This window comes from Acinonyx jubatus, chromosome A1 (genome assembly GCF_027475565.1).
Source record: "Acinonyx jubatus isolate Ajub_Pintada_27869175 chromosome A1, VMU_Ajub_asm_v1.0, whole genome shotgun sequence".
Taxonomy (NCBI): domain Eukaryota; kingdom Metazoa; phylum Chordata; class Mammalia; order Carnivora; family Felidae; genus Acinonyx; species Acinonyx jubatus.
Genome location: NC_069380.1, coordinates 14,602,782 through 14,623,519, shown reverse-complemented (window position 1 = coordinate 14,623,519; position 20,738 = coordinate 14,602,782). Strand labels below are relative to the sequence as shown.

Here is a 20,738-nt window from a genome sequence, read left to right as displayed (position 1 = left end):
CACTCCTCACCGATTTCCTATTGTCTGACTATGTTAATTACCATTTATTGCCCCATTTACACTGTGTTGTATGATGCCTGGCCCACTTCACTGTTTGTTACCTTCCAGGCCTCCATAGGCATTTGAAGTCCTCATGCTTTATTTACACTTCTATCTCATGCTTTGTCGAAATAGCAACCAGCCCTATGTTATTCACTCATCTCTAAATTTAGATAAAAAGGAATTATGGAAACTCATATACATGGTATAAGATGAAGACAAAGAAGAGATATTGGCCTAGCGTGTTTTGGTCACCATACATAATTGTCTGAAAGACCATTGAGGAGGGAATATCTCCAAGTGTGTATTCATAGTTGGATATCCAGATCAACATTTATTTATAGAAACAATGTTTTAAACCAAGCCTTCATTTGAGGCTGTAAAATTTTTTGTCTTGCCATTGCCATCTCTCTCTCAGCCTTTTATTAGCTGTGCTTGGATCTTCATACAATTATGCGAAAATGGTATTATTATTCAAACAACTCCAGAGAATGTTTTTATTGGCAATTTTAAAAGCTGACTTGCTCTGAAGCATAGTTTTGGAAGATGAAGTACTTTTCTCCAGCAATAGTTTTGATGCTATATAAATGTTTTTATTAGCTGCATTTAAGTTTGGGTCTAAAAAAAGTAATTTTTGCACTTAATAGTTGTATAATGTAATTTTAGGTTAAATTTGTACTAGATACTACTGGGATCATCATTCTCAGTTAGAAGTGGTTCAGTATCTGATGAGCAGAACACTGACCCATACTGAACACATAGAAGACAAAAGGCTCTGTCCTCAGCTTATGTAAAACAAAAACCAAAACCAAAAAACTTCCGAAGTTTTATGAGGGCTCCCACCATGGAAGTGGTGATGGTGATGGTGGCCATGGTGCTGATGGCTAGGGGGCTAGGCTCAGGGCGGTGATGGTGACAGTGGTAGCAGCCATTTTGGAGATTCATCTTTACGGGGCTGTCATTGGAAAACATCACTCACTTGAGAAGACTAATTTGAACCATGAAAAAAATCCCTTCTAATGTCAAGCTGTATACCCAGACAAGTAGATTAGAAACACAGAAATAGAGATATTTAAAGCAACCAACTCCTGTACTTCAACATCAGGCAACATTTACACATGTTAGATACATACTTCCATGGCTTTGGGAATATCATTTTTTTGCCTCTTACCTTAAGTAACAAGCCAACGTGCAAGAACATAAAAGGCAGATTGATTACCTTTATTATGTTTTTATCCCTCAAACAGATACTAGTTCTTTGGATTGTGATTTTCTTGCAAATTTTTTTAAAAATTAGGGTCCTTCTCCAAAGGGTCCTTGTGAGGAATCAGTATAAGGATGGGAGTCAAGTCTCTTCGGGGCCTGGCACATTATAGGCCTTGGCACTGGCATTGGGCTCCTTTGAAAACATCAGGAGGGAAATTCACAGCCATGTGATTCACTGGTCACATGCAAGTTGAGTAAGAGTTAACAAAATCACAAGATAGCAACTAGTTGCTTTAATTACATTTTTAACTCCTGACGCAGAGAAACTGTATCTGAGGGTGTTGGCCAGACACAGGTTTTGTGGGTTGGTTTTATTTCTCTGGGTTTGAAACCTACCCTTTGTAATGCGAGTGTCTTAACTTTACTTGCATGCCAAGAACCCTGCCACATGTCTTACATTAGCGAGTGTTTTAGTGACTCCGTTTCTCTAAGGAGAGTGTTCTGTCAGAGTATGTTCCACGATGTGCTGTCCTAGCTGTTGTTCATGTAGACTAGCAGCTGAGAACACGATCAAGAAAGGAATGTACTTCCCACTTTGTGATTGTTATTTTTTTTTTTATTGATTCAGCAAATTAAATTGCTTACATTTCAACAGAGGACATTTTCTTTTCCATTTTTTAAAGCATCAGCATATTATTTCATAAATCTCAGCCATTCTGAATTTCAACAATATTATCTGTTTTTGCAAAAAAAAAAAAAAGGTCTTAGAGCTTCAAACTTGTAAAAAAAGTAGTTTGAGGCTCTTTATTTTCCTCTCTCTGTTATTATTATTTGAGTCATTTATTTCTTTTATTAATGACTGTGTCTTCCCCTGGGCAAGAACCAGAGTTTCCTTAAAGGATTTTTCTTTATCAGAAATTTCTTGCTAGAAGAACAGTTGTAGAATAAATTATCATTTGCTTAAGTGTATTATCAAAGAAATGAAAAGGTGATAAAGTAAAGAAACAATGGAGAATGTATTTTTATGACAGTAACATGGCATAACACATTCCTGATATTTGGCTATAAAACATTGTCGACATGTCTTAGTACCAGAAATGTATGAAATTACATGAGTATAGAACAGAAAAATTCAGTGGTTGACTTGTAATATCACGTGCATAACAACACTCAATGCTAAGAGTGGAGAAAAGAAGCCAAATATGGAATGAAATTGGAAGAGAAACCTTATCGAAATTAGGTTTTGGCAGGATGAGGACGCCCACATGTGCCAAGTTTTAACTGAAAGCTAATTATAATGGTCACATTATGAATTGTGCAGAAAGAAGGAGGTGATTGATTCTGGTGCTTTAGATACATAACGTGGTTGGATTTTTTTAAACACAGGTAGGTGGAAGCATTCCTTTTTGGTAAAGAACATCTCATTAAAACTGGACCTTTCACCCTGTCCCCTTTAACTGGTACCAAGAAGAATGAGAAATTATAAATAAGTATTTAAAAAAGAAAAAAATGGAAAGGATATGCCATACTCAGTGATTCCAATAAATGGACTGAATTTCTTGGCTTTTATTTTTGTGATTGCAATCTCACTTAAAATACATTAATGTATTTTGATGGTAAAATATTTTAATGTTTCACACAAAGAGAGGCACCTGATAAAGACACAATGACTTGTGTGGCTTCAAAAAAATAGGCCGTGGCTGCAGAGTTTTTCCATTTTGTTGGTAGAGGGCGCTCTTGGAAAGAAAATGTAGACTTTGCTGAAAATTTCGCCCTTCTCTGTGATGTCAGCGTCACCATGGAGATCTCATTCCAGCGAGGGGGAATGGATTCCACAGTCCTGCTTTGGAAATGTGTAAATAGCAGATGCTTTTATTGCCTTTGTTTGAATCTCTGTCCGTGCAGAGCAATTCAAGGCGGAAACTCAGAGCAGGGGAAGTCCATATTTATCTGTAGTGGTTTTTTAACTCACTGTAAGCAGCTCAGTCTCCTGGGACAAGTATGTGTAATGACAAGTTAATGGAAAAGATATAAATTCAGATTTCACATAAAAAGAGTCAGAAAACGGAATATATCTTCCTAGGATCAAAGAAATAATTCAAACTTCCTTTTTAAAAAATTTATTAGACATTTTTTATTATAAACTATTAGGGTACAATATATGTGATGGCTATTATTAAAATGGTTTTATTAACTGAAATTTATAATACACAATTGTAAGGGTACGTGTTTCTATGCTTTGAATAGGTTTGTTTTCCTGTAGCTTGGTAGTTAAGAGCCTGGTTTTGAATTGTAACTGATATAGTTTCAAATTTCTACACATCTTCTGTTGAATCTGGCTAAGTTGTTTTTTTAATCTGTAAAATAGGGATACAAATAACATCTAACTAACTCTTGTCAGATAGAGTCTGTCTCCTTTACAGCAGAGAGGGTTCAATGCAATAATGTATATTGAGGATTACATGTAATAATGCATATAGAACTATTCTTGTTGCTGTATCACACCAAAAAGAATTTTCTTCTTTTTTTTATATCTTCATCGTATAAATTACTGCGATAAAACATATTGGAGCCAGTATAGAAGCTGATAACCAAGAGAACTTAAGGAACTGTTTCAAGTTTATACAATGTTTGTGTCAAGTCTAGGCTCAGAACCCAGGTATGGTGATACTCATTCAAGGACTTTTCCCAGCACATCTGGCAATTATAACCACCCATGTTTTTTGAGATACAGTGGGTTTGGCATTATGCTAAGTGCCGTCAGAGATAAACTCTGATGCAATAAATGGGATGTCTTTACTTGGGGTTAGATTTTCATATAATAACCGAAGCACTAGGTAAGAACTGAAAATTAATTGATAGAATATTAAGCATTGTATGCCATAAACTACTTCCTTTATGAATTGCATATAATACACATACAGTTTCTTTTCTAATGTAGGGACATTTCAACTGAGGATGGTTTTCTCAGGGGAATACAAATCTCTGGATCCCACAAAACTGAAAGTTGTGACAGATTCCAAGGGGTCTTAAGTTAAAACAGTGCTACCTGTGGTAGCAGGTGGCCATCCTTGTTAATGACGTTCACAGCATCATTTCAGTGGAAGCCTGATGGAAATCAGAGCATGTACCATATCTCATCTTCATTTTACACCATTTCCCTGATGCTAATTCAAAGTATGCTATTCACCAAAATAATTATACTAGTACAATTCCTGTTCCCAAAGTGAGAAGGGGCACCTATATGCCCCTATATGCGAAATTCACTTAGGAGTTTAAGTATATAGTGCCCAGAAGCTACATACTATGTTCTGTTTTTTGTTTATATTAGGTACACATTTGGGGACACCTGGGTGGCTCAGTCAGTTAAGTGGTGAAACATCCGACTGGCTCAGGTCATAATCTTGCCATTCCCAAGTTCGAGCCCCGCGTTGGGCTTTGTGCTGACAGCTCAGAGCCTGGAGCCTGCTTCAGATTCTGTGTCTCCTTCTCTCTCTCTCTGCCCTGCCCCCACTCATGCTCTGTCTCTCTTTGTCTCTCAAAAATAAATAAACATTAAAAAATTTATATTAGGTACACATTTGGCTTGTACTTATTTGGAAGCAAAAATGCATTTAAGCTAATAAAAATAGCTGAAATTTATTGAGGACTTTTTCTCTTTTGATTCATAGTCTAAATTCTTCTCATTTTTAAAGTAACCAACATGATAAACATATTTGATATGAGGCACGAAGAGATGAACATCTAAGTGGCAGAATTGGGTTAATTCAGGACCTGAGCTCTGATGACAGGCTGTGCTCTTGGAAATTGTGCCAGAGGCAGTCTCTGAGGTGCTGAAGAATCCTCCCCCCAACAGGAGGCACTACCTCTGCCCTAACCAAATGTAGGATCTTTAGAAACAGGATGTGTTTCAAGATAGCTAACTGGGGTTTCCTGACTTGCCCAAGTCAGCAGTGGTCATAGTGCCAGGATGGCAACTCAGCCACCTGAGTCCAAGCCCATGACAAAAACCACTGGTAGGTAATGCAGTTTACCCTCTGCTGAATTGTTAATTCACAACAGTGTGTTGGGAATTCTTTGGAGTGTAAGTCTACACACATCTATACTGGAAAAGAAGAGATGAAGGATGAGGGCAGTTGTATTCTTAAGGCCTAGCACAGTGGCTAGTAAATAACGAGTTCAATAAACATCTATTGAATGATGACTAGGGGCTCAGGGAAGGGGTAAATCACTTTGGATTGGAGTGGATAAGAAGGTAAGGCTTGAACCTTCAACTGAGCCTTGAGTCATAGGAGAGATTTGAACAGGCAAAGAGTTAGGTAGGAAGGGATACCAAGTGGAAGAAAAAAGTCATACAAAAACCCATACAAGTAGGAAAGAAGAAGTCCTTTTCTGAGAAGAATACGTAAAGCAGATAAATAGGACCGTGTTTTGGGTTATAGCATAGTCCTTGCATTCGTCCTTATGTCCATCCATCCATCCATCCATCCATCCAAACATCCAGGCATCCAATCCTCCATCCGTCCATCTATCCAAACATCCATCCATCCATCCATCCATCCAACTATCCAATCAATGCTTACTAAGTGGCAGATACATGGCATGACTACTGTAGACTTGAAAAGTAGGTTGGAACCAGATGGAATGCCAGACTCAGAAGATAAACTTTAATTTGATGGTGGTAAAGCCATTGATTTTTTTCTGAAGCATGGAAAGAGATATTGAAAGTTTAAAAGAAAGAGTAGATTAGCAGAATCAAACAGGATGGATTGGAGAGAAAGGAGATAGGAATGAGAAAATCCACCAGTGGGAAATGCCAAGGTCCACAGGTAGGAGAATAAGCTCTGGACGGATGTGGTGATAGGGGTAAAGGGAAAGATGACAAGAAAAGGCCTGGCTTTGAGAGATGTTAAACCATAAGTGGAACTTGTTCCAGAGAGAGAATCCTAAGCAGGCTCCACGCTGATAGCAGAACTATCAGGGCTCAAACTTGTGAACCATGAGAACCTGAGCTGAAACCAAGATTCAGATGCTTAACTGACTAACCCACCGAGGCGCCCCAGGAACTTGTTTTTTTAAGCTTGCTATCACACTGAATTTCAAGAACCTCAAATTTATTTATTTATTTATTTATTTATTTATTTATTTATTTATTTATTTATTTAGGAGAGAGTGAGAGCAGGAGCAGAGGAGAGGGGTGGAGGGAGGAAGAGGAGAAGGGAGAACCATAAGCAGGCTCCGTGCTCAATGCAGAGCACGATGCAGGGCTCAATCCTGGGATCATGACCTGAGTTGAAATCAAGAGTCTGATGCTCAGTCGACTGAACCACCCAGGTGTCCTGGGAACTTCACATTTAACAACACCGCATAGACATATAAAATCAGATCTTTATGCAGAACGTTGGTTTTACACTTCTCTATCTGTCTTAATCCTTTGATATCAGAATGTCCAGTAATGCCTGAAGGAAAATTCTCACAGTATGTTGGCCTAGAGAAGAGGGTTATACGCCGTCTTCTGTTACTCTATTTTGTTAGATGGAATACGTTACAGCCACCTCTGGATCAATGATAGAGGGTGAGAGCACCGGTAATTGAAGTGCTCAGATTATCCGAAATCCATCTTTTTCAAAACTTTGTGTTTAAGCCTCCTTTACTATCAAATCTTTTATCAGGGCTTCTAACAAGAAGCAGTTTTCTAAATTTGAATGTGATCTACTGACCATACCCAACTTCTGCAGTGGGAGGTTATGAGCAGGGAAACGGCTAAATGATGCCAGAGCAGAGAGCACAGGAAACGTTACAATTTCTGATAGTTTAACAAATTCTTTGATTTTAGTCACTGGAGATTGAGAGGTAAATGAATACATGTTGCTTGGCACCAAAACGGCCTTTTCCTGTCTTTTTGTGCTGGGTGATGACAGTTACTTTTCTTTAACAATTGCTACATTCCTTTTATGTTCTTGGAATCCTGGAGTTGGAAACAACATCAAAAGTTCATCATGTTTCATTTCCCACTTGCCAACAGAATTAAACCTAAACTGTCCAAGCTGGATCATTGGCTGCTGTGTTCTTTGAGTCTTGGGCTTAAAGGATGGCTATGGGTATATGATGGAAGGGAGTTAGTTGGCTGGCAACCTGCTTATCATGTGTTATAGTTTTTTTTATTTTTTAATTTTTTTTTAACATTTATTTTTGAGAGACAGAGCATAAATGGTGGGGGAGCAGAGAGAGAGGGAAACACAGAATCCGAAACAGGCTCCAGGCTCTGCACTATCAGCACAGAGCCCGATGTGGGGCTCGAACCCACAAACTAAGATCATGACCCGAGTTGAAGTCAGACGCTTAACCGACTGAGCCACCCAGGCGGCCCTCACGTGTTATAGTTTTGATGATAGTTATCTGCCTGCTTAGCGATAACATAAGACATGCACACATAGATGAATGTGATCTGATTGGCAGTCTGATGTTCTAGAATACAAATGAGGGGAATATGTGGAACAGAAGGACAATTTTCTTTGGAAAACAATATTTTTCATCTATTAAGTTTTGTTATCATAATGTTTGGCACAAAGCTTAGCAACAGAGTAGGCCCATCATAGGTGTTTGAAGGAGTAAAAAAATCCAGCAAATAAATATTTATCAGCTGAAGAAATGTGGCTGCCCAGGAGAGTGGGTTAACTGTTCTTCCCATTGTGTGTTCCCAGAGTTCTTTTCAACTCTGTCTGTCAGTGCAGACCCCAAGAGAACCATGTTACACAGTAGTAATCCCTATGATACTATGTGAAAAAGTGTTCTGGAATCAAATAAGATTGGGAAATACTGGATTTTCTATCTCCTGTTTGGAATTATGGTGCACATTAGCATGTTAGGGCTTTGCAAAGACTGGAAATAAAGAAACCTGTTTATATTGGATGAACTCAGTATTTACTAAATCTATTTGGCCATAGGGAACTCCCCTCCCTTTTTTTTCACAAAACCTATTGACCATTCACACTCCAGGAAACACTGCCTTTTAAGGCTAATTGTTCATATTTTTGTCTGAGGGAGAGACCACCTTTTATTCATTTTTGTCTGTATGTGCTCTATGCTAACTTGCATATAGTAGGCACTATAAAGACTTACGCATGTAAAAGGACAATGGCCTGTATGGGTTGGTTGGGATGACATCAACCACTGATCGAAAAGGCTGGGGTGGAGTGCTTGTCTTGAAGATAAAGATAAACAGGGTCACAGATGAGATCAGACAGAAAGGGAGGAGTGAAATGGAGTGGGTTCTGAATTCAAAGGGCCTGTTTTTAACCCAAGTAGAAGACCAGAGCTTTTGACACCACTCTTGAAGATCTTTCGTCTACTTTTTTTTTTTTAATGTTTGTTTATTTTTGAGAGAGAGAGACAGAGACAGAGTGCAAGCTGGGGAGGGGCAGAGAGAGAGGGAGACACAGAATCCGAAGCAGGCTCCAGGCTCTGAGCTATCAGCACAGATCCCAACATGGGGCTTGAACCCACGGACTGTGAGATCATGACCTGAGCGGAAGTTGGACGCTTAACCAACTAAGCCACCCTGGTGCCCCTTTAGTCTATTTTTTATGACAATTACAATGTCCCTTTTAAGTCACCTATATTTTCAAGCTTTTCAGAAATCTTTCGTGGGTGTACCTCACTCACACTTAATGCGATTATCATACTATTATAGCAATTTCATTCTTAAAATTTCAGCCAAGCGATTATTTGGAAATGAGAGCCTACTTGGCAAAACTATCTGCAGGCTACACATGACTGTGTTTGGGGTCTCTAAGCAAGGCTGTGTTCTCCCAACTTACTACTGCAAGGCTTACAGCACCTTTGATGTGTCAGAGCAGTGCCACCCAGCACTGAAATAGAGCAGAACCCCAGATATGCCCTGCAGCTGACTGCAGACAAATAAGGGAGTGCTACTAGTAAACAGAGGCCCCAAGGATCCAGGGGATTTTTCTGTGGTCCTCAGATATCCAAGGGAAAATGCTATTAGAGAGTCTATTTCATACAGCTCTGAATGGGTGCCTTCATTTGGCTGCTTTATGATTTGCTCCAAGCAAAGGAAATTGAAAATAGATAGAAATCAGTAGTGTTCCCAGTGCCTTGTGTTGGCATCATACATATTGTGAGCAAAATATTACACCACATATCCAGAGACAGCCGTGTGCTTGAAATTTTTCATTTTGACCACATGTGCTTGAAAAACAACATTTAGCTCTCTTAAAGTTCTTACTGGAGAATAAGCTGAATAAATATCCAAAGGTTGTTTTAAAACTTTCCTCTGGCGTAACTACAAGAAGCTGGGCAGCACAGGAGTTTTAAAGTTTAGTATCACTTGAGTTGTGGGCGTACACCGTAACTTGAGCTGCCCGTCTCTGTATCTGAATTTAAGAAACAACTATTCTATTATTCCTCTTATGAGGACTTCCATTTCCATTTCTGTTTTTTTTAAGTGGATTTATTTATTTTGATGGGAGGTGGAGGGGAGGAGGGCAGAGGAGGGCACGGTTCCATGCACCGTGAGATGACCTGAGCCAAAATCAAGACTCAGATGCTTAACTGACTGAGCCACCCAGGTGCCACTCCATTTCTGTGCCAACTAGGGGTAGAATGGGTCTAAAGGAGATCATTATATTCATACTCTGATACAGGTATTTTTCTTCAGCAGATACCCTAGTAACCACCACACGTTTACTATATTTGTTGCTAAAATCATATGCTGACTTTTATTGCTATCGAGGAACATTACATTCAAAAGAATAAAGGGGTCTTCCTTTTCCACATCTTGCTGCATCCACTGTATCATGAAAATAAAGGGCTCTTACCTCATAGCCTATTGATATGTCAAGTAATAAATGTGACAGTTACCGGTTCTACTTTCCTTATCCCGTCTTCCTGCGCAACTGAAATGTAACATGCTTCTTACTGGTAACAGATGCTGGAAACCTTTTTTTGAAATGCCTCTGGAGAGGCTGTCCTGTTGATTCCATTAGACGTGGGAAGCGGCTTTATGCAGATGTCTACTTGCCAGGATGCAATGTTGTAATTGCTGTTCTGCTGACCCCTTGCTGAGTGCCATGCTTTTCTCTTGTAGGTGATGTGCCTTCAGGACTTTTTTGGTGACGATGACATTTTTATTGCATGTGGACCGGAGAAGTTCCGTTACCAGGATGATTTCTTGCTAGATGAAAGTGGTAAGGAAAAAAAAAAGTTCAAAACCAGGGGAAATTTGAGGCAGCTTTCCAAAATGAGCCACACCAGGCCAAGATTATGTCAACCCCAAAGCTACCAAATCAGTTTCAGATCCTCACCCAGCATGTCTTTTCCATATCTAGAATTTCTTTGATTTTTTTTATATAGAAAACAGATGAAATGGTAATTGGAAAGGTTAAATCATTCAGAAGAGTAAATTACCAATGGCTAATTTATAACCATTTAATAACTAAATTGATGTTTTATAGAAGACCATGATGCAGATTTCTACATTTTTAATTATCTGTTTTTGTCAACATGTGTAGTTGAGAGCTTTGTCATCATAAAATTATTGAGTGTGTTTCTCTGTGAAGCTTTCACTTTACCTACTTTTAGGTTCCTAACTGGGGACAGTGGCTAGGTATCCCTTTTTCTTTAACGACTACAGAATTTGTATGCCATTAGCACCTGTGAGAGACCAAAAAGGAGGAGGGTAGGTCCTTGGATTCAAACTGGAATGTGATTGTAAAAAATAGAGAAGAGACAGTTGGTCAAGAGGAAAAGAATTGTCTCAGGAAATGAATATGAAAAATTGTGACTTCAAGAATGATTTTTTTTTGATGCCATAAGTCATCTCCAGAGTCCTAACAGCATCACAGAAAAGATTATTGCACTGAAAAAAAAAGACCTCTCCTTAATCGTATTACTTCTAATTTAATTGGGAGATATTACATATTTATGGACAATTCAGACTCTAGCTAGTGGGAAGTGCTTTTTGAAGTGATAATGGATTTTATACTAAAATGCATGTGGAAACAAATTAGTGAGCTTTTGACAAAGTGGATGGGAAATACTTACTTGAGTGCCGACTTGGTAGGGTAAGTGATGTGATGGAGGGGTCCTGCCCCGCCCCTGCTGATGTATGTTCACATATAGTATCTATATTAATGGTATATATGCGTATCATCTATATGCATTTGAACATAGTACAATTATTTCATCATTTAAAAATGACTTGGGGTGTGTGGGGAGGGATAGGAATTAGAAAGATTTCCCCTGTATTGTGAAAACTTCGAATGCCCAATGGACGTATATATTTGACATGAGATATGACATAATACGTTGGTTGGATAGATAGATAATATGATAGAAGTGTCATTTGAAGAGATTTAAGTTATTTTGCTTCAAAAAAAACCTAGTTGAAAGAGTGATGTCGGTATCCTTCCCTCTAAATACATTTTCTCTAAATACATTCCATCTTTATCTCTGATTGATGTGCCTTTTGGGGGCCAGGATTTATGTAAATCTTTCATACACAGGGTGCCCTCTGGGAGGACTCTCCCATCCCACCCCTGCCTTCTACGGGATGAGACTGCTCTGCCATTGTGCAAAACAAGAGAATGTTAGGAGTCAGGCAGGAGCCAACAGCACAGTTTCGAGAAAAATAAACTGCCTTGACTTTCAATTTAAAGAAAATAGCTGCTTCTGATAGAATAGTCTGAGAGAACAGATAACGTTCTGAAATGAAAGTTTCACTTGTTACCTCGATAGAAAACAAGCTGTCAGATTCCGGCTGGAATACAGTTCAGTGTCAAGTCAGCAGTGTTGACCTGGGGCTGCCTAAGTGTCTATCAGGCCTCGAGGTAGGCCTGGGACCTCCCCTGGCCCAGCCCCTCCCGGTGAGGCCTCTGGGTTGGGCTTTGCCTTCCCTGCAATGTGCTCTCACACCATATGCTGCAACTTGTCCTATTCCCCTGTGACAATAGACAGGCTTTCTGGAAAGCACAACAGAAAAATACCAGGAAATCCTTTGTGATTTCCCCTTAGAATTCTTTCTCATTTAAAAAAATGCAGATAGGGGCACCTGGGTGGCTCAGTTAGTTAAGCTTCAGACTCTTGATAATGGGCTAGGTCATGATCTCACTCTCATGAGATCCAGGTCCTGCAATGGGCTCCGAGCTGCGCGTGGAGCCTGCTTGGGATTCTCTCTCTCTCTCTCTCTCTCTCTCTCTCTCTCTCTCTCTCTCTCTCTCTGCCCCTCCCCCCACTTCTTCTCTCTCCCTCCCCTTCTCTGCCCCTCCCCTGCTTGCATGCACTCTTTCTCTCTCTCAAAATAAATAAACATTTGTGTGTGTGTGAGAGAGAGAGAGAGAGAGAGAGAATGCTCTCACGCTAACAGGGGAGGAGCAGAGAGAGAGGACAGAGGATCCGAAGTGGGCTCCGTGCTGACAGCAGAGAGCCCCATATGGTGCTCAAATTCCATGAAATCATAACCTGATCCGAAGTTGGATGCTTAACCAACTGAACCACCTAGGCGCCCCTAAATAAACATTTAAAATATTTTTTTTTAAAGGCAGCTAGCTAGCTAGATATCTACATACAAGTACAACAGTGCACGTGAACACACGTGGATCAGACACCTTGCCCGTCATTTATGGTTTGCCACTTTGAAGGACCACTTCAAACTATTTCAGTGAGAAAGTGTGAACTTCAAGTTATTACCCCCGATGAATATACCCTAACCATTTCTTGGTGTGATATCCATTTGCTGAGTAACAGTGTCCTCCTCCATCCTAAAAGAAACACGTGGATTGGGGGAAGGGGTAGAAAAAAGAATCTAAATTGAGATTTTACTTCCTTGGATGAACTTACTCTGAGACTAAATTCACACATTGACAACTGCAATTTCCCTGTTGCTTGTACAGCATGTTCTAGTGCTAATGTATTAAAATTTGAATCTTTTTTTAAGTGCTCTGGGATGATTTATCCCAGCTTATCTGTACTTGCTAAATGGTATTTGCACGTTGTGGCTTCATTTGGCCTGTTCCATACTAGCTTCCTAAAAGGAGTATCAGTGGGGGATACAGACATCTTCAGAATTAATACTCAAGCAAGGCTGGGCTTGATTTAGTGGCATCAGGAAGTGGCCTTTTGCCACAAGGCAGCACTTTTATTTTGTCTTTCAAAATTAACCCAGCTCCCTGTGTGCTCAGGATCAGCAAGAATATGTCCCCCTGATTACTGCTGGGCCAGCTCCTGGAGATGGCTTGTAAGGTCTTTCCAGTGAGGAATTCTGCCATTATAGACTTACATTTCGTGGGCTGCATTGGAGCCAGATCAATATTAGAAACTGTGAGGGAGCATCCTTCCTCCCCTAAATTTTCACATGCGGGAAAAAAATGCCTTCTTTTTTCCAGCTTAAAATGTAACCCATTTTAAGCAATATCGTCATCAATCGGTGGAGTCTTAGCACCTTTGAAAAATGGTGGATACAGCGCTATATATAGAGACAGACAGGCCAACAGCTCCTTCCCCTGCATGGGCTGCTGTCTCATTTAGAATGATGAAACATAGTCAAGGAAAATGCCAAATTGGAGACAGGAAGCTTAACATAGTTTTGCTTATATATTGATGATAAACTGACAAATTGGTGATTTTGTTGCCATTAAAAAATGAGAGGATTTTGTTGAGAAATGCCCACCTCACACCTAGGAGGGACGATTAACCCCTCGGTGATGAGCTTGTCACGGGATGTCACCTTCTGTCTGTCCCCCCCACCCCCCCCCAGCTTCAAGCCAACAGCCCCCAAACCTGCTAGGCCAGTGCCTTCACCCATTTACCTCACCCCTGCCAAGCCTGCCACCTGCTCAGGAATCTAAGTATTTCTCATCCTCTTTTTTTTTTTTTTTTTTTTTTTTACCAATTCCTGAGTGCTCTTGAATCTGATGTTAATCGCCATTACTTCAGACTTACATATTTTTGCACAGATGTTACTAGCTTCCTAGGGCTGCTATAAGAAAGCACTGTAAACTAGGTGGCTTCCAACAACAGAAATTGATTTTCTAACAGTTCTGGAGGCCAAAAATCTAACCTCAAGATATAGGAAAATTTCTGTCTCCGAAGTCTCTGGGTAAGACGCCTTCTAAGCTATAATCCTAGTTTCTGGTGGTTGTTGGCAATTTTTGGAATCCCTTGGCTTCCTGCGCCATTACTCCAGGGTCTGCCTCCAGCCTCACAAGGCCTAATTCTCTGTGTGTGCAAATTTTCCTCTTCTTCTAAGGACCCCATCCTAAGGGGTCCTTCTTAAGTCCCATCCTAATCCAGTATGACCTCATTTTAACATGATTACATCTGCAAAGACCCTATTTCCAAATAAGGTCACGTTCACAGGTACCAGGGGTAGGACTTTAACATATCTTTTGGGGGACACAATTCAACCCACCACAGATGTTTGAGGTTGTCCAGATTTTATTTGAACTTGAGTTACAAATAAACTCATTTTTATTTGTTTGTTTCGGCCTGTCTTTAGATTTTCACAGTTATAGCTTTATATTAATCAGTACAATACCTAGACAACAGAGCTGTGACAAGACTGTCCCCTCATCTGACCTTTCACGGGGAGGGTCACTCATCTCGTGGATCAGAAGAATGCTGTGAGATGGTCTGAGTAAATGCATTGGTCAGCAGTGCATTTGACAGGGCCTCTCCTGGAATCCTTTTGACTAAGATAAAAATATATGGTCTGAATGACATAGGTGGTTGTGTTTTTAATTGATTGAACTGAGTTGCCTTGTCCAAGAGGCTGATGTCCATGTGGTGGCGGAGGTCTCTGTTAGAATTCACTCAGAGGTCCCTGAAGAGAGGGACTGTTTGTACGCTGAGAATTACACCAATAGGGTTCTGCCTTGGATTCTGTGTAGTTGAGTGTGGCTAGAAATGCCCATTTGAGAACATTGATGGTGCATGGATGAAATCATCTGGTAGGAAAACAAGGATTTTAACAGAATGGATTGTATCCAAGAAGATAAAATTAAATTGGTATTAACAAAAAGTAGTGCTTCGGGTATTTTTTTGTTTAAAAAAAAAAGCCAGTTTTACAAGCTTAATTAGGAGTAACGTAGTTTTAACAGTAGAGCATGCATGTGAAGATTTTAGTTGACTGCAGGCTTCTTGTGAGATGTGGCTCATTTGCCGAATGGATTGTAGGCACGTCATATATCATAAAACCTTTCAATCCACCTGATTGAACATGGCAAATGTTGACCGAAAGGTAAAATTAAAAGTGCTCTTCAAAATTCACAAAGCTACTAGTATACAAGTAGAGTAAGTATAGTGTAGAAAAGAGAAGAAATTTAAATTATTGGGCTTTCACATGAGTTTTGTAAGTTTGCAGCATTTATACTTTTGAAGTTTTGGAAGTTTAAAACTGCACTAAGACTTTCGGGATACTGTGTGTGTGTGTCCGTGTGTGTGCATGTACTTGTGTGCGTAATGTCCTATTTCTGAGGAGTGCCAGGCCAGGTTCTCCCTGTACTAGACACACCCATCTGAAGTACAGTGTGCTTCCTGGGTATGTGATTCTAAAGGTTTCTTTGTTTTTGAGGGAGAGATAGAGCACAGTGGGGAAGGGACAGAGAGAGGGCGGGGGGGGCGGGGGGGGGACGGAGGATCCGAATCAGGCTATGCTCTGACAGCAGCTAGCCTGATGTGGGGCTCAAACTCACAAGCTGCGAGATCATGACCTAAGCTGAAGTCAGATCTGACTAAGCCACCCAGGTGCCCCCTGGGCATGTGATTCCAGAAGGAACATTTCTTTGGCTTCTCCTATGGACTCCCTGCTGGTGGGTGCCCAGAATTCACCTCGTAAAACATTTCTGGAAATACTCCATCCTGACCACTTTCCAGGGACCCGTGTCCTGAGTGAGATGAGACAGAAGCTGCATTAGGCACCCTTCACCAAGCAATGATTTTGATTGTTTTCCCCAACTCTGGGTAGTAAGAAAATGGGGTTAGAACCTAGAATAGTGGAAGCAGTCTTGGAGTAAGGTTAGAAGACAGGTGTAGTCCAAGTTCCATGTCCTGCTTGCTGTGTGGTCTTTGTATCTCTGAGCCTGCTTCCTATTCTGGGAAACACCTTTTTTTCCTGGGTTGTAATGGACCTCAAATGAGATAATAAATGTCAAAGCACGTTCAGAACTGTGTTCCTTGTTACTTAGTGAATGATGTTAGTGAATGACACCTCAGCTAAAATATACCTCCTAGTGGACTGCAGCTGGACTCAGCCACGTAGATTCATTTGCAGGGCTTAATTGGAGGCAGATGTCACCAAGATTTGGTTCTGGTGCTCTTTAGAACCAAAAAGCGATTATCTGTTGCTTTCTTCCCACTCTCGACTTCTATTCCTGTGGTGGAGGTAAGAGGGAATTAAGGGACCTTTGAAGATATCCACCCTTCTCTGGAGGGAATCTCTGGAAGATTAAACCAAACCGCATCTAGAACCTGTCAGACTCTTAAAATGGACAACATTCAAGGGTCCCAGCCTGTATGTCCACATAGATTTGGGTCTGTGGGATTTTTGGTGGCCCCATCACTCTGTCCCAGGGCTGGTGATGCTAGGAAACCATAAGTCATTCCAAACACTAGGAAGATGCTCCAAGTCTGGATAGGCCTCCTCACAGAATGGATTTTTAGCTACTGCTAACAAAACTCATTTTTTCATGCATCCATTCATTTATTCAATAGGCTAAGCTAATTTAGCATGTGCCAGGCAGTATGCTAGGCACAGATAACTCTGCATTTACTGCACTTACATGAAATATGACCGGCTGACCCGTCATAAGACTTTTAATATTGCTTATGTCTAAAAATGCCAACGGATCTCTGGCCCTGAACTTTGACTCAAAATATTACATGGTGCTTCTTGCCGTAGTGTATTTTATTCCTTTGGAAAAATATTGTGGGAAATGACTAATGGGGTCATAATAGACTGACTTCTCTTTATAGATTTAAATTTTAATTGGATTATATGGCCAGTTTAAATTGAATCTGTGGGCATATTTCTTTGAGATGCGTGGTACTTCATGCTGGAATATTTTATTGTTTCAATAAATGTTAATTCTAGGAATGTATGGTTCTTATTTTTTAAAAAACTCGATAGCTTTCTTATTGAATAATTGCCAAGTTTCCATGACATTTCATTGTTGTATAGAAAATCTGGCATGATTTTGAGTGCATTGATTTATAGAATGCAGCCTGATGTTTGAAATAGAGTTTTAGGGTTTTTCTTTATTTTGAGTTCCAGAGAGCACATTGGTAACGTACTTACTCTTGTCAGCAAGTTCCCATTTGCCTCTTAGCGGTGGTAAAACTGGAGGGGTTCAGGGTTCGGGAGACTTTCTCCACCATAACTACATTTTAGCTCATGCATAATATAAAGTTCCCCAGAACATAGTGATATTTTCAAATTTCATAGCTGCCAAGCTATGGAGACATATAGAATATTATTCTTTGGGACAGGATCTAACTCTAGCATAAGCTAGTTCCTTTGCTACAAATAGATGATTTTCTAGTTGGGAAATCAAGACATTGTGTAACACATGCGGTCTTTTCTTTACACTTTCTCTTCTGGTCCCCCTGGGCTTCTTTTTATTGTATTCAGTCACATTGACACCTGAATTGTTGGCAGGGAAGTACCCTACAAATATAACATTGACAATGAATGCTGCACACTAGGAGTTTTGAAGGCTATCAGCCCACCTCCGTGTCCAGGGCAGAGGTCCCTCACATGGCATTGCAATAGCTGTTCATCCATCCCCACCTAGAGCCCTCTGTTCTGCAGCTTACAACTGTATAAGAAGGTCAGTCCCCTGTGCTGATATCACCAGTGTTGATATTTTGATAAGTTCTTTCTTTTTTTTATGCTTATTTTTGAAAGGGGGGGGGGCAGAGAGAGAGGGAGACAGAGGATCCAAAGCAGGCTCCACACTGACAGCAGAGAACTAGATGCAGGGATTGAACTCATGAACCGTGAAGTCATGACCTGAGCTGAAATCAAGAGTCAGATGCTTAACTGACTGAGCCACACAGGTGCCCCAAGTTCTGTCTCAAAAAAAAAAAAAAAGAAAAAAAAAGTTTATTTATTTATTTTGAGAAGGGGGGAGGGGCAGAGAGAGAGAGAGACAGAGAGAGAGAGAGAGAGAGAGAGAGAGAGAGAGAGAGAGAGAGAGAATCCCAAGCAGGCTTCATGCTGTCAGTACAGAGCCTGATGCGGGGCTCCATCCCATGAACCATGAGATCATGATCTGAGATGAAATCAAGAGTCAGACCCTTAACTGACTGAGCCCCCCAGGCAACTCTTTTATAAGTTCTTTCTTATATTGAGCCCAAGTTAATCTCTTTCTAGTTTGTACACAGTAGTCCTGATTCTGCCCTCCAGAGTAATAAACACCACCCACTGCCTTCATTCACAGAAGATGAACTTCTGTAAACTACAGGGATGATCAAAGTCATTCACTATAAACTGTTTTATTTGCCTTCCTTCTAAACCGAAATGTCTTTATATCTTCTCTCTTCCTTCTCTCATCTTTCAGGGGAAAGAGAGTCTTTTTTTCTAAAGGCAAATGCAATGTTCTTGACTTTGTCTTCTCTCTTCTTCTTTGTGACCTTGCCTTATCACTCTTCCTTTCCTATTGTGCTTGTGGATTTGTTATTTTACCCTATCTTTACCGTCTCTTTCTCCTCCACCTGCAGCCACAACTAAGTTTCTCCTGTCCTAAGAGGACCTTCAGTCATCTCTATCACCTCATCAAAGCACAGTGCCCTTTCTCTGCCAAACAGCCTTAAAAAACAAAAACCCCACAAAATTACTAAAAAAAAGGGCAAAATTACTGTCCTCAAGACATTCATGTCCTCATCCTGACTCACTTTTTATACCCTTGGGTAAATAGTACCTTTTAAACATGAGAGTTATGGGGACCTTTTTTCACTAAAAGTTGTCTTCCACTATCCTTTTAAATGTATATAGTGGTGGGAGCTCTTCTTTGCCACTGTAGGACACTTAGCCACAAATCTCAAGACTGTTCTCCTCTCTCCTAAGATGGTAAAAAGTATTATGGACTCTTCTTATTACAAATCACCATCTCAATCCAGAAATGAATATATTGAGTCCCATGCGATAGTCATTCAAAATTGGAATTCCTTTCCATACCTCTCCAGGGCCCAATGTCGTGAGTCCCTTCTCTGAAGGAAAAAGGTAGGGTTCTCCTTTTCCACTTACCTCCTCCCTGATGTTTTTTATCTTTTCAGGGTCGGAAGAGAGAAGGGTGGAGAGGAGCAGGGTGATGAGAGAGGGGAGGTGGGATGTCCTTACAGGATAGCGCTGTTGTAAGATGGCTTCAGGCCCTCCGGGCCAGCACACGTTATATGAAGCCAACTTCACATACGGGTGTTTTTGTGGGTTCTTCAGGGACTCTTACTGGGAACATTCCACTCTTCTGCTTTGATGTGGTCAGTTCGGTTTCTTCCAGCTTTGGATGTTTCTCCCTTAGTCCTTATTTTCCAAAGCTCTCCCTGTTGGCCTCAGATGATCCTCTTGGGAAGAATTTAAATTAGCTCCATGCCAATTCACTCCCTCCATTCCACAGTGCACTCATATGTCCTTTGCCCAGACAACAGGCCACCCGATGCAGCCAAGCCTCCTTTACTCTGCTGCCAGTGGTTCTCCAGTAAATAGCCAAACACTCAGACGCGAGTGTGTAATTCCCCTCAATCCACAGATGACACTGACCAGGTTCTTCAGATCTCCCAGTGAAGCCCTAACTGAGATGAAGAGAAGCATCTCCCCTCTTCTGGAATGAGGGAACTCTGCACAACTCTCTAAAGAAATCCTTCTCACAAATCCCCTTTCTCTCTGTTAACATAAGTCTTTTATCCCTTTGAAATGAGTAAGAAAACTAAGGCCTGCAATTTGTTTGTTTATATCTGCTTTGAAATTTCTAGAAGGTGATCTGGCTCTCAATTCACTTCGGTGTCTGATACACATCCCCTTGCAGTCTGGGTGCAAATTCCATTTTGAACCCTGTTCCATTTGTGACTTCCTTCCACTCCTGCCACATATATAATAGTTCCATACACAAGGATAACCTTCAAATCACTATATCCGATGCCCTTGTTTTCCTTTTTCGTCCCCAACTTCTTTGTAGAGTTTGACATGTTCCAGGATTCCCTCCTTGAAATTCTCTTCTCTTGTCCATCCCCGTGTCTTGCTGTTCTGATCTTCTGCCCACCTTCTTGACTGCTCCTGAGCTTCATTCAGGTTTGTTCTGCCACGTTTCCCTTAATAATTGTTCCCTAAGACTCATTCCTCAACCCTTTTTTTTCTGCTTAATTACTTTCAATTCCAAGCCAAGTTCATCTACCTTAATGGTTTCAGCAATGATGGTTATGGTAGACAGTGACGGTGACAAATGACAACCAGATGGTATGCAATAAGCAAAGTCTTTGAAGTA

At 40.5% G+C, this 20,738-nt stretch overlaps 1 protein-coding gene across 5 annotated transcripts in view; it reads left to right on the top strand.

Annotated features, from left to right (window-relative positions):
* The window catches only part of DCLK1 (doublecortin like kinase 1), a 343,799-nt gene that overhangs the window by 167,333 nt on the left and 155,728 nt on the right, over nt 1–20,738 (top strand). For all 5 annotated transcript variants that reach the window (XM_027064683.2, XM_027064681.2, XM_027064682.2 and 2 more), the window contains exon 4: nt 10,355–10,454. In XM_027064683.2, coding sequence (XP_026920484.1) covers nt 10,355–10,454 — 100 coding nt within the window. The remainder of the gene's footprint in view (nt 1–10,354; nt 10,455–20,738) is intronic.